This window comes from Bufo gargarizans, chromosome 5, assembly GCF_014858855.1.
Source record: "Bufo gargarizans isolate SCDJY-AF-19 chromosome 5, ASM1485885v1, whole genome shotgun sequence".
In the NCBI taxonomy this organism is placed as follows: Eukaryota; Metazoa; Chordata; class Amphibia; order Anura; family Bufonidae; genus Bufo; species Bufo gargarizans.
Genome location: NC_058084.1, coordinates 88900669 through 88913191, shown reverse-complemented (window position 1 = coordinate 88913191; position 12523 = coordinate 88900669). Strand labels below are relative to the sequence as shown.

The window sequence follows — 12523 nt, the reverse complement described above, 5'->3', positions numbered from 1 at the left end:
CTATCCTGAGGATCTCATCAATACAGGTTGTAACACCTGCTAACCCCTACTTTTCTTTTAGAAGGGTCCCCCGACATTGAGTAAACCTGGAAGCAAGTGTTTAATTTCAACATAGAGCATCACAAGGCAGGTCTGAGACAGTAAGAGAGGTGAGGATCCTGTACAGAGGACGCCCTATATGAACTCCCATCTCCCCAACACAGTATATAGGTTTTTATTTTTTTTCTACACTGGAAAACCCCATAAAAACTGTCCTGCAGATAGCATGCATGCTACAGCTGTGGGGTCACTGTTTAATAATTTAACTTGCATCCTACCAATGAACTATAACATGAGGACAGCTGCCCTTGCGAGGGCTCCATCCTCCTGTCTCGCATCTGGTCCTTATTAACATTATACACATGACACTGATGGGGGTGAATTTTCGTCACGGCCCAAGTGTTTTTAATGCGGCCGTTTGCATAGATGACGCCAGAATGATGCCGTTTCATGAAAACCTAATCTGACAGCGAGGTCTGTCCTCACCCTAATAATGACATGAAGACAGCTTACCTACGGTTACAGCAGCAACGACCGGAGATACGATGACTGACAAGGTGACGCCGCCGGCTATCGCCAGATTTCTCTTGTGCTTTGAATTGTCTTTACCCTCGTAGCGATTGTGTATCTGTAGAAAACAGTGTCAGGTGAATTACTAGAGCTGTACATGACGGCTCACGGGATAGGCTGCGCCGTCCGTTATATCCTGTGCTAAGAGTCAGACAATTATGATATTAAGAAGGTTGTCAGGAACAGACAAAGCATGAGATGTGCTAAAATAATAAAATAAGTACTGCCCTCCTGGATGCTCTGGTGCTCTCACCTGGCCTGCAGCGATGACGTCGCGACCACCGACATGTAATTGCCTGCTTGTCGCGGTCACACATGGGAAGTCGCAACAATCTAACTGCAGTAAAGAAAATCGAGACTGGCAGGAGCACAGAAGCGGCTGCAGATTTTCCAGCTAAGTAAGGCTACTTTCACACTAGCGTTTCTATGACAGATCTCAATACCGGGAGAAAAAAAAACATTTCAGTTTTGTCCCCATTCATTCTCAATGGGGACAAAACGTAACTGAACAGAACGGAATGCTCCAAAATGCATTCCATTCTGTTTGGTTGCGTTCCCTTACTGTCCTGGGATGCAGAGCAAGACAGATCCGTCATGACCCACAATGCAAGTCAATAGGGACGGGATCCGTTTAACTCTGACAATAGAAAACGGATTCGTCCCCCATTGACTTTCAATGGAGTTCATGACGGATCAGTTTTGGGTATGTTAAAAATAATACAAACGGATCCGTTTATAACGGATGCAGACGGTTGTATTATCAGTAAGGGAAGCATTTTTGCTGAACCCTGCCGGATCCAGGAAAAACACTAGTGTGAAAGTAGCCTAATATTTAGTTTGTTATTTTAGCACGTCCCCGAAAACCCCTTTAACAAGATCAATTCTGAAATCATTTTACAGAAAACAACAAAACTGAATACTGGTATAGTCTCCGAAAGACTGCTTCATGTACTGACTGGGAAGAGGTGATATGGACATGATCATATTACTCCAAAACTACAATAAAATAAGGCAGACGCCTCCAAGTACACAATGCACCTCCTCCATATGAAACAATGGCGCTACGATATACACAGACATAACGATAATACAAACTACTAAATACCAGGGCAGCGGGCTGTACACATGACATGCAAGCAGCGTTTTTGTGTGCGTCATGGGATACTGATCAAGATGGATCCGGCATAAAACTCAATTAAGTCAATGGTGCTGGATCCGTTTTTTCTAACACAAAACCCCCCCAAATCTGGCGCCCATTGACTTACAATCCGTCTTGTTCGTTTTAGAGATAATACAACCGGATCCATTCTGAATGGATGCAGACGGTTGTATTATCATGATGGAAGCGTTTTTGCTGCTCTCCTGCGGATCCAGCAAAAACGCAGATGTGAAAGTAGCCTAAATTTGTAATCGGTACATATTTTTTTGAACCAGAAATCCGCCACTGATATATCGGTGGCAAACTGAATGTATTCCCTAATGTGTGTTGCTGTTTCTAGAAAAGAGCAGCCATCTTTCTTCTAGCCCTGGACACCCCTTTAAAGTTGTTTTCAGAGATTTGACCTATCCTCTAGGTCAGGCATGGCCAACCCGCGGCCCTCCAGCTGTTGTAAAACTACAACTCCCACCATGCCCTGCTGTAGTTTGTCCGGGCATGCTGGGAGTTGTAGTTTTGCAACAGCTGGAGGGCCGCAGGTTGGCCATCCCTGCTCTAGGTCATCAGTACCTGGGTCAGACACACAGGACCACCGCCGATCAGCTGTTTGAGAAGGCCCTGGCTGATCGGCAGGGGTCCCTTGTAAGTTCAAGTGCTACACAAGCACTGTACAAAACTAGCTATAACTTAAGATGGCTATACCCGTGGGATCTATGCTGGCCAAAAAGAAGAATCAGGCATATTGGATTTCAACTGCCTGATCCTTTTGTTCTCACGAGTGCCCCCTTTCACTACATAAGCATGCTCAGCTGAGCGCACCACGCATATGTATGGGAGGATCCGCAAAGTTAGCCGCCAAATGATCATACGGCCGACAGTTATGTCCGAGCTTACATTAATCAAATTAACTAACCAGCTTCCAGCTCTAATTTTTCAGAGGACCTTTGGAAAATAAAAGCAGCAACCTGTCTGGCTGTCACAGCTTCCTCATTTTCCTCAATTCAATAAGGCTGCTGAAAGCCGCTACCTATATGATGTGCGACAAGTACTAAGTAATGTGCGACCACAAAAGGAAACGGAACCAAAGAAAACCATTCCCAATACATGGATGGTCGGTCTGAAAATGAAAGATGAAGGCCAGTTCTTTAATTACTAGTTCTTATGATAATCGAAAATCACAAGTCATCTGCAGCTATTCTGCCACTCCACGCCATAGAGAAGACAGAGGAAACATACCCGCTGCCAAGCGGCTACCCGTCAGTGACAGGCACCTATGTGACATCTCCCACTGACAAATACAGCACAAGTGGTGCTGGACTTCTAGTGCTCCAGTCGGGCAGACTGCTGGGTAGGTGGGCTGCCCTGTAGGGGACATCAGAGCACTACCACCAAACCAGTAAATGACATATTGGAATGAAGTGACACTAACAATACTAGCACTGAGGAATCATAGAATAGAAGCACATACCTTCCTTCCTACATATACAGGTATACCAATAATCATCGCAGGAATGGCAATCCCGGCTATCAAAGCGATCCCAACAGGGGCCCCTACAAGGGTCCCAAGCTGCCAAAGGATCTTCTTCTTCCTGCTCCAGGGTTTCTTTCCCCAAAACGTACATCCAGATGGACTATGAGAAAAACAAAATGATATAGTGAGTACTCGGGATATGTATCCAGGCAAAGACTTCAAGAATACAGAAAATCTTTTGGTATCTTGTGCAGATACAAATCAAAGGCTCCATAAGGTCTGTATTTAAAGGGGTTCTCCAGGCTTTTAATATTGATGACCTATCCTCAGAATAGGTCATCAATATCAGAACGGCGGGGGTCCAACACCCGGCACCCCCGCCGATCAGCTGTATAAGGAGAGGGAGTGCATGTGCCGTCTCCCATCTCTCTTCTTGTTCACCGCTGCTGTCTATGGCAAAGACCATGGACTGCAGCAGCGAACAGAAAAGGGAAAAGGGAGACGGCACGTGCACTCCCTCTCCTTATACAGCTGATCGGCGGGGGTGCCGGGTGTCGCAATGCACGTGAAGTCTTCAGCAAATCCACGGTGGAATTTCCACTACGGCTGTCCGCGCCATAATGGTCTCGAAGGACACAGCTGCCAGAGAATAAATGCTGGCAAACACTGCAAAGGGCACATTGAATAAAGAACCACATGGCCAAAATAAGAATACCTTACACTAGAAGGAAAGGAGTCTATGGATGCATTACACACCCCATGTTTTATAGACACATTTGTTGATTCACGTTTCTCTACCAGGAAGGAAGATTTTTTAAGCTTGGTGTCTAGAGATGATCATGTTCTCTAGGAGCTTGTACTTCCCTAAGTAAAACCATGTAAATCAGCCCCTGCAGGCGGCACGCCACTTCAGGGACACATTCCTCTCCACATGACTTTGGCACGACAAGAAAGAACACAAATGCTGACGATGACACTCCCTTCTGCTTAAAGAAGACCCGTCCCCTCTCCTGACATGTCCGTTTTAGAAACTACTTGCTTTTCCCATGTAATAACAATTCTGGAGCTTATATTCTTATGGCTCTGTGTTGTGCCATTCCTGTATTACTTCTATAAAACAGTTATGAGTGAATTGCTAGCAGTCTGCAGTAAAGGTACAGATGGGTGTTACCAGCTGGGGGTATGTTCCTGCACAGTCTGACAAAAGCAGCACTGATTGGACAGAGTCAGACACACCCTCTTCTGGTAACACCCAGCAGTACCTTTACTGCAGACGGCTGGGAATTTATTTGGAAACTTCTAGCAGGAATAAGTCAGGAACTGCACAACATAGAGTAATAGATGCTGCAGAATTGTTATTACATGGGGCATGCACGTAGTTACTAAAACAGGAATGTCAGGAGAGGGGACAGGTCCTCTAAGGGTGCCAGGCGACATAGCAGAAGGCTTGTGCCCCTGCATAAATTCGTGGTTATGAAAAACCTTCAGCATACTGAATCCACAGACCTCTATGGCGCCATATGTGTTGAGAACATACCAATATTACACCACTGCACAGAGCTCTATGTGCCCCCATGTGCATTACAAATTAGGCTGCAACTAAAATTACCCAGCACTGACAACCACAGTAAGTGTGGGGCTAAGGGTCCAGTCCACACTGGGTTTGGCATGTATTGGAAAATCATCCCGATATACACAGCAATGTAGAGCCATACAGCTGCATATGTCGTCCACATGCTCGCACTGTTCTGAAAAATATACCGTGCCGCCTGCCTTTAGTGCAGTGTTCTCTGTACGGGATAGTTCAGCAGACCGCTCTACTCCATGCAGAAGATGTACTGATGTATACCAGCTAAAGGGGCACTCTCTTTAGCCTCCGTTGGGTAAATGGAGTCTATGGAGAGGACTGGGGTCAGAAAGCGGACACTGCCTATGGATATGGCTCTCAGTTGTAATTTATAACCAAAGCTCCAGATTAAAGAAGCCCCAGTGCCACTGCAGCAAATCCTAATACAGTATAAAAGAAGGGGGTAGATTAAAAAAGTGACAAATAGTGTGTTTTTACTAACTGCGCTGCATCAATCAGTGGCAGCGACAGGAGACGTGAAGCTACTTACCTGAGATAATGCAGATCCGAGATCTCCTTCATGCAGAGCCAGCAAAACTCACAGCCGCATACGGCACACGTCATGTGGTTGCAGCTTCCATCATTCATCTTTATGATATAGGCAGCACATCTTGGGCAAGGCTTGATATCATCCGCTAGTCAGGAAAAAAAATATAAAAAAAGCCATTAGCTCAACCTAAATGAACAAAAATAGAAGGGAAAAAAAAAACCTGCTCTTCTCGTAACCTTCATTCTGACATGATGTCTTGTCTGGTTTCCAATGGCCGATGAACAGCAGAGTCCTACAAGTCGCTGACCTATACGTCAGTCCCTGCCCTCTCCACAATCTCCGGAGAAATCCACAGTAATGAAACCAAAATAAGACTGGAGGGTGAAAGTGAACGCACATAGGCACAACCGTGAGCGAACTAAAGGGCACATTACAGAACTCGCACAATGCCAGCCGCACCACTGGGGCTAAAATCTGGGCTCAGCCCCACGAGTCCTCGGAGGCATTTACAATCGCACCCATGTCTTGCTTCACTGCATCGGTTCCACCTTCGATAAACCTAAACCTTTTTGTGACTGTATGCAATACATTTGCAATTATTTTCTTATTCTATATGTTTTTTTTATTTTTTTGTACATGATTAAGGGGGCAGCCATCTTGCCTGAGCATTTGCTGAGCTGCGAGATGCAGTCTACAGATATGCTTCACATCCGGCCCATGGACTTGCAGGGGTTTTCCGAGATTTTATTATTTTTTTTTTAACTAATGACCAACCCTAAGGATAGGTCATCAGTCATCAATGAGAGTCGGAAACCAGGGACCTCCACCAATCAGCTGTTTGAGAAGGCACCAGTGCTCGAAGTAGCGCCACAGCCTTCTCTTTGCTCACCAAGCACAGCGCCGTACATTGTATAGTGGCTGTGGTTGGTATCGCAGCTCAGCCCCATTCACTTCTATGAGCTGCGCCTAGGTCATGTGACCGATGAACATGTCGTCACACGGCCTGTGATAAGGTAGCTGCGCTACTGCCAGCGCTAGTGCCTACTCAAACTGCTGATCGGTGGGGGACACCGGTGTAGACCCCAACCGATTAGATGCTGATGATGCAGAGGAAGTGTCATAAAAAAAAAAAAAAACCTCTTTGAAAACCCCTTTGGATGCATGAGTAGTAGTGAAGATAAGGAGCCCAGATCACTATTTTTTATTTTCCACAGGAGTCCTCTGAATTATGTTAGCACACTACAGCAGTCCAGACTGCCACAAAAGTTGTCCAAAACAGGTAAAAGCTGGCAACCAGGTCACTGTTAGCCACCACTAGGGGGAGCTACTACTGTGTTTTTCCACTCGGCTTTGATAGATGACGGCGGGGAAATTCTAGGAAGGAGGGAAATTTTGAATGGCGATCTGGACTCCTTATCTGCAGTACTACTCCTACATGCATTCCCTAAGATTACAGTCCAAGATCCTGGTGATAGAAAAAAAAAAAAGCCATGGACTTCTATGGTAGAGTTTTCTAGACATGCATTGTGACCTGTGCTGAGGTCATTATGCAGGGAGGGGGAGGTAATCTGTAACGACTAGACATTACCAGTCATTGTAATCCTGCCTGTAATCAGAATGAGATGATCGCTGAGAGGGGATCTCTACAGGAAAGGAAAATGTCAGTCTGTTTTGAAGCTCAGTGGTCATTTCCAGATTTTTGTATGGTATGATGTAGACAGTCCGTGAAAGATGCTATATGAAAACCTCCGCTGTGCGTATACCGGTAAGGTCTAGGAGCCGGAAGATGAGATCAGCGATGCAAAGCAGCAGACTGCCAAATGTTACACTGCATCAGCCTTCAAAACGCCTGGAGCCTGCCCGAGAGGAGCTATTCTAGCCTACATCACAGGCGAGAGATTGTGTGCGGCACTCTGGGCTCGGTGCCAGCGAGATGTATAATAAGGAGACATCTTTCCTGTGCCCGGCTCTGATCTGCAGAGTTCAGAAGATAGGCACTTAGCACAATAAGAAGAAATAATAAAACCGTGTCTCGGGTGAACTGGCAATATAAAAAGGACCAAACACGACCAGATAGATACCTGCAGCTCCAGACTCCTGGCTATAACTTATAGATGACGACCGGATTGTCCTCAGGCGCAAGCTTTGAGCCCGCTCTTGTCGCGCAGCATCACAAGTCTGGTTCGGGTGCCATATCTGTTTGCAGTGGTAGCAGAACTCTGTTCCACATCCGTCACGGCCACAGGTTAACTTTGGGCAGCTGGCACAGCCAAATGCGATGACGGCATAGCTAGAGGGTAGAAACATCACAATTAACACGTGGCAAGACTAATGAGAACTGACGGCTCTCCTGACAAGTCCGTTTTAGTAAAATGTCAACTCTGGAGCATCTTTTCTCAGAGACTGCATTGTGCTGTTCCTCTGCTATTCCTCAAGGAAATTAGTAATAAATAGGGACATGTCTCTATACACTTTGCCAAATTTAGGCTACTTTCACATTGGCAGCAGCCTTCTCCAGCAGCCGGATCCGTGCTGCTGCTAGTGCACACGTGCCGCCGGAGGTCCGCTGCGGCCCAATTGACTATAATGGGGACGGGCCCGATGTCCAGTGGCAGCACGGCAAACATGCCAAGAGGCAGCTCGAGAGCACTAGCGGCAGCACGGCAAACATGCCAAGAGGCGGCTCGAGAGCACTAGCGGCAGCACGGCAAACATGCAGAGGCGCGGCACGAGAGCACTAGCAGCAGCACGGCTCCGGCAAGCTGTCCACCCTTGACGTGTGGCAGACGGGCCCAAATAATTTTGTACAAAATGTATTTGCCAAGCATCTCTCATTTACATAATTAGCATAGCATTAGCATTAGAATACTTTTTTGTATTTTTCAGCCAGAGCAACGTGCACCTGCGCATTGGGATGTGATGACTGACCCCTCGTTTGTTTCTTTGAAGACAAATGGGTATACAACGACTATTTTAAGACGATGTTTAATCTCTACACTTAAAAGGTGATAAAATGACTTTCAGAAAGTGATAAATGTGTAACCTGCCGTATGAGTGATTGAAAAATGACATTTTAATAACTAAGCAACTACTTATACAGCTACTGCCCCCCACCCTAAGGACCCGTTTCCAGAGATGTGCCAAGGGATCGATGCTTGCACACGTTCTCCTGTGGGGTTTGGACAGTGAAGGACACAACCAACTTGATGTGCCACCAACACCGCACTCTCCTAAAATCAGGATTCTTCAGCCGGTATCTAGAGTCTTGTCTCCACCAGTCCTTCCATAAGTGGTGACAACCTCTACATGCATGGGTTACACTGTACTGCCCACCCTATAGCCGTGGGGGGTTTGTTCACAGAACTCATGTTTATGGCATTTTCATCTGTATTCTCTATTCCGTCTCACATTGCAGATCCCATTTATATGCTGGGTTTATTCATTGTTGTAATTACTGTCATCATATCTCCCAGCTTCCGAATTAATCACAGCTATTTGTGCTCCACACCCAAGAACATCATATATAAAAACTTTCATCAGCCCGGGCTCCTGGTCACGACATGGTGGCACCAGACATGGCCTCATTTCTGCCAGGGTTGAGCTGGTGTAAGCCTTTATTCTAAGTTTCCTCCTCCTGTATAAAGCAGGTACCAGCTCAGATTTCGTCAGGGTCTCTAGGTCCACCCTGCGGGCAGTATGAATGCTTTCCGTAAAAGAACTGCTTCTACACGGCAATTCCCTGTATGTGTAACGCAGTACTGTGTTTATAAACTGTGCCCATCCAGCAGACTGAATACATGCGGGCACTGCAATTTTGGATGGACACAGACATGTACACAAGCACACCCTTTATGAGCGAATACAATTTAAAGGGTTTCTGTCACCAGATTTAGGTTACTTTCACACCGGCGTTAGGTGCGGATCCGTCTGGTATCTGCACAGACGGATCCGCACCTATAATGCAAACGCTGGTATCCGTTCAGAATGGATCCGTTTTGACTTACATTGAAAGTCAATGGGAGACGGATCCGTTTTCAATTGCACCATATTGTGTCAGTAAAAACGGATCCGTCCCCATTGACTTACATTGGATCCGTTTGGCTCAGTTTCGTCAGACGGACATCAAAACGCTGCAAGCTGCGTTTTGGTGTGCGCCTCCAGAGCGGACACCAAACTGATGCATTCTGAGCGGATCCTTATCCATTCAGAATGCATTAGGGCAAAACTGATCTGTTTTGGGCCGCTTGTGAGAGCCCTGAAACGGATCTCACAGGCAGACCCAGAAAAGGCAGTGTGAAAGTAGCCTTTACCCTATTAAGCTAGCTGACATTAGCGATGGTCTAATGTCAGCTAAACCTAACTAGCCTATTCCCTTCCTACTTTTATCTATGCTCCCGTTATGCCTGAAATCTAACTTTTATAATATGCTAATTAGCCTCTAGGAGCAGAGGGGGGGGGGGGGGGGGGTTGTTCCTGCTCCTAGAGGCTCCGTTCTCCCACCTTTGTTGCTGATTGACAGGGCCAGGCAGCGCGCGCATCTGCCTGACAGCCCTGTGCTCTGGTGAAATCTCGCACCGTTCAGCATTCGGCGCAGTGAGGAAAAGATGCTCGCAGGCTGCCAGCTTCCTCACCGCGCCTGCGCCGAATACTGAACGACGCAAGATTTCACCAGAGCACAGGGCTTGGAGGGAGGCGACAAAGGTGGGAGAACAGAGCCTCTAGGAGCAGGAGCAACGTCCCCCCACTATCCTCATCAATCAACTGTGAGGCAGCGCTCTTAGTACGCCTAGCACAGCGCCGTACTTTGTATAGTGGCTGTGCCCGGTACTGTATCTCAACTCCATTAAACTGAATGAGACTGAGCAGCCTAAAGGCCACGTGACCGATGCATGAGATATCACAGGCTGAGGAAGACACCCATTAGTGGGGGGTTCCAGAAGTCAAACCCCGACTTGAGCAGATATTGATGACCTATATACTGAGGATAGGTCATCAATAGTTAAACCCTGGAAAGCCCATTCAAAGATGGCCTGTTACCACTCCTGACACATTTAGTAAATACTTCATTAAATAATAATTCTGGAGCGTCTTCTCTCCTAACGCTGTGCTCTGTTATTCCACCTACAAACACATCAATAATTAACAACACGATTATGAATAACTGACAACAGCACTGATGGGTCTGATGTAAAAGACAATGTAGGGACACGACTAGTGTTGAGCGAACTTGTTTTTTTTAAGTTCTGCGTCCAAAGTTTGGGTTTTCAAAGAATCCAGCTATGGTCCGTGGTAGTAGAATCCATAACAGGATTCTTCGATAACCCGAACTTTGGACGCAGAACTTAAACAAGTTCACTAAACACTAGACACGACCTAACTGGTATCACCCATGGATCAATTAATCCTAATTGAACTCGCTCGTGTGAAACCATTCTTAGTTTGGTGGGGCGGCCAGCTCTAGGTTGTTCCAAACTTTTTCCATTTAACAATTGTGGAGACCATGGTGCTCTTGGGACCGATTCTGAATACTTACGCACACAGTTGGAAAAGCACGGCACCATGTTCCAAAAACTGCACCATATGTCTTGTACTGTATGTCAGCTCAATGGAGATTAGGTGCAAACACAGCCTGATGACAGGTGAGGTGCGGTTTCTGGAAGATAGCGCCATGTTCTTCTAATCCTTAACAACGCTCTCTAAAGGGGTTGGCCAACCTCTTTTTGTTTAAATGTGCCCCTCGGCCAGCTGTACCTGTGGAGAAATGTATACTCGCCTTTTCCCTGCCTCTCTGGTTCTATTCACGGGTCTTCCAGTCCCTATTTGTGCAAAAGTCTACAGACAGGAACCAGAGGACTAGTGAAGAGTCATGGAGTTAGAACAGATAGGCAAGAGAAGGCGAGTATGAATTTTTCCATAGGTACAGCTGGATAGGGGGATCATTTTTTTATTTTTACATTTTTTTAAAGTGTGACAACCCCTTTAAGGACAATTTTTACCTCCAGCAGTCCATTTATCAGATACCATTACATGAAAACCAACAGTCAATGCGATACCTCGCTGTTCTGAATATTGCAGATGTCTTATAAACCAGGGCTGATGGTCCAAAGGTTGGGCCGACTGACACGTGAAGATAAAGTAACGCGCAAAAATAGATCAGTTCCTTACCCACAGTCAGGAGCTGGGCACCATCTACAATCTGGGTCAGCGACAAGCCACCTTCTGAGCATAAACTCCTCGTACTTCTCCATCAGGACGTCATCGTTGAGTATTAAGCGAATATCATAAGGGTTAAAGCGTTCTGAGCACTCTGGACAGCTGATATTGACCCTGCTCTCCGAGATCTCTATCCGCAGGTACTGACGTAGGCAGTCCGCGCACGAACGATGGTGGCAGGTCATTATTTCAGGAAAACGGTCCTTGGAGTGCCGTAAAAGGCACAGGGGGCACTCCATAAAGTCTCCGCTCTGTTTCCTGGCGCAGGCATTGTCTGCCGAGTTCACAGAGGCAGAGAATATGGAATTTTTGTCAGTGCACATCTCTGAGTGAATGCTCTCAATGCTAGCAATCCCATCGACCCCACCAGTCAGGTCCCTTGATTTCCGCTTTGGATCTTTTTTCTTGCGGAAGATGGACCCCCATGGCATTCTCCTTTTCTTTGGTGCCTTTTTCACTGGAGGAAGGCTGACGGAGGAAGTTGACGACTGGAGGTCCCGATCTGAACCCATCTGGCAATGCAAACTCATTTCTACCACACCACAAATGATTCATTCAGCACGCGTGCATGGCACGGGTCATAACTCCAAGCCGTATCCGGAGCCCTGGACAGAGAGTAATCCGCTTGACAATCAATCCTCCTTCTCTGGTTTCAGGCGGAAAATCTTGTGTCGTAGGCACGGCCACTCCGAGTCAGTCTGTGAATGGAAAGGAGAAAAAAGTCAGCACAACTCTATACCAGGAATGAATTTGGAGTGCGACGTACTGTCTCATAAAACTGAAATGAACTAGGAACTCGAGAGTCTAGATGGAGGGGAGCCAGGGCCCTGACGGGGAAGAACTATCGGCTGAGACTTCCTGGTAGCTCTCAAAGGCCAGAAAATGATGTCACGCAAGGAGTCCAAGTGCTTTCCTCCAAGCAAAACAAACTTTCCCGTAGATTACTAAAGTCCACCA

General features: G+C 46.5%; 1 protein-coding gene across 2 annotated transcripts in view; it reads right to left on the bottom strand.

Annotated features, from left to right (window-relative positions):
• RNF19A (ring finger protein 19A, RBR E3 ubiquitin protein ligase) overlaps positions 1–12523 on the bottom strand; it is an 87392-nt gene that overhangs the window by 12814 nt on the left and 62055 nt on the right. For both annotated transcript variants that reach the window (XM_044292982.1, XM_044292983.1), the window contains exons 2-6: positions 11519–12264; positions 7435–7643; positions 5354–5498; positions 3234–3396; positions 553–667 (exon numbers count right to left, since the gene is read on the bottom strand). In XM_044292982.1, coding sequence (XP_044148917.1) covers positions 553–667; positions 3234–3396; positions 5354–5498; positions 7435–7643; positions 11519–12096 — 1210 coding nt within the window. In that variant the 5' untranslated portion in view covers positions 12097–12264. The remainder of the gene's footprint in view (positions 1–552; positions 668–3233; positions 3397–5353; positions 5499–7434; positions 7644–11518; positions 12265–12523) is intronic.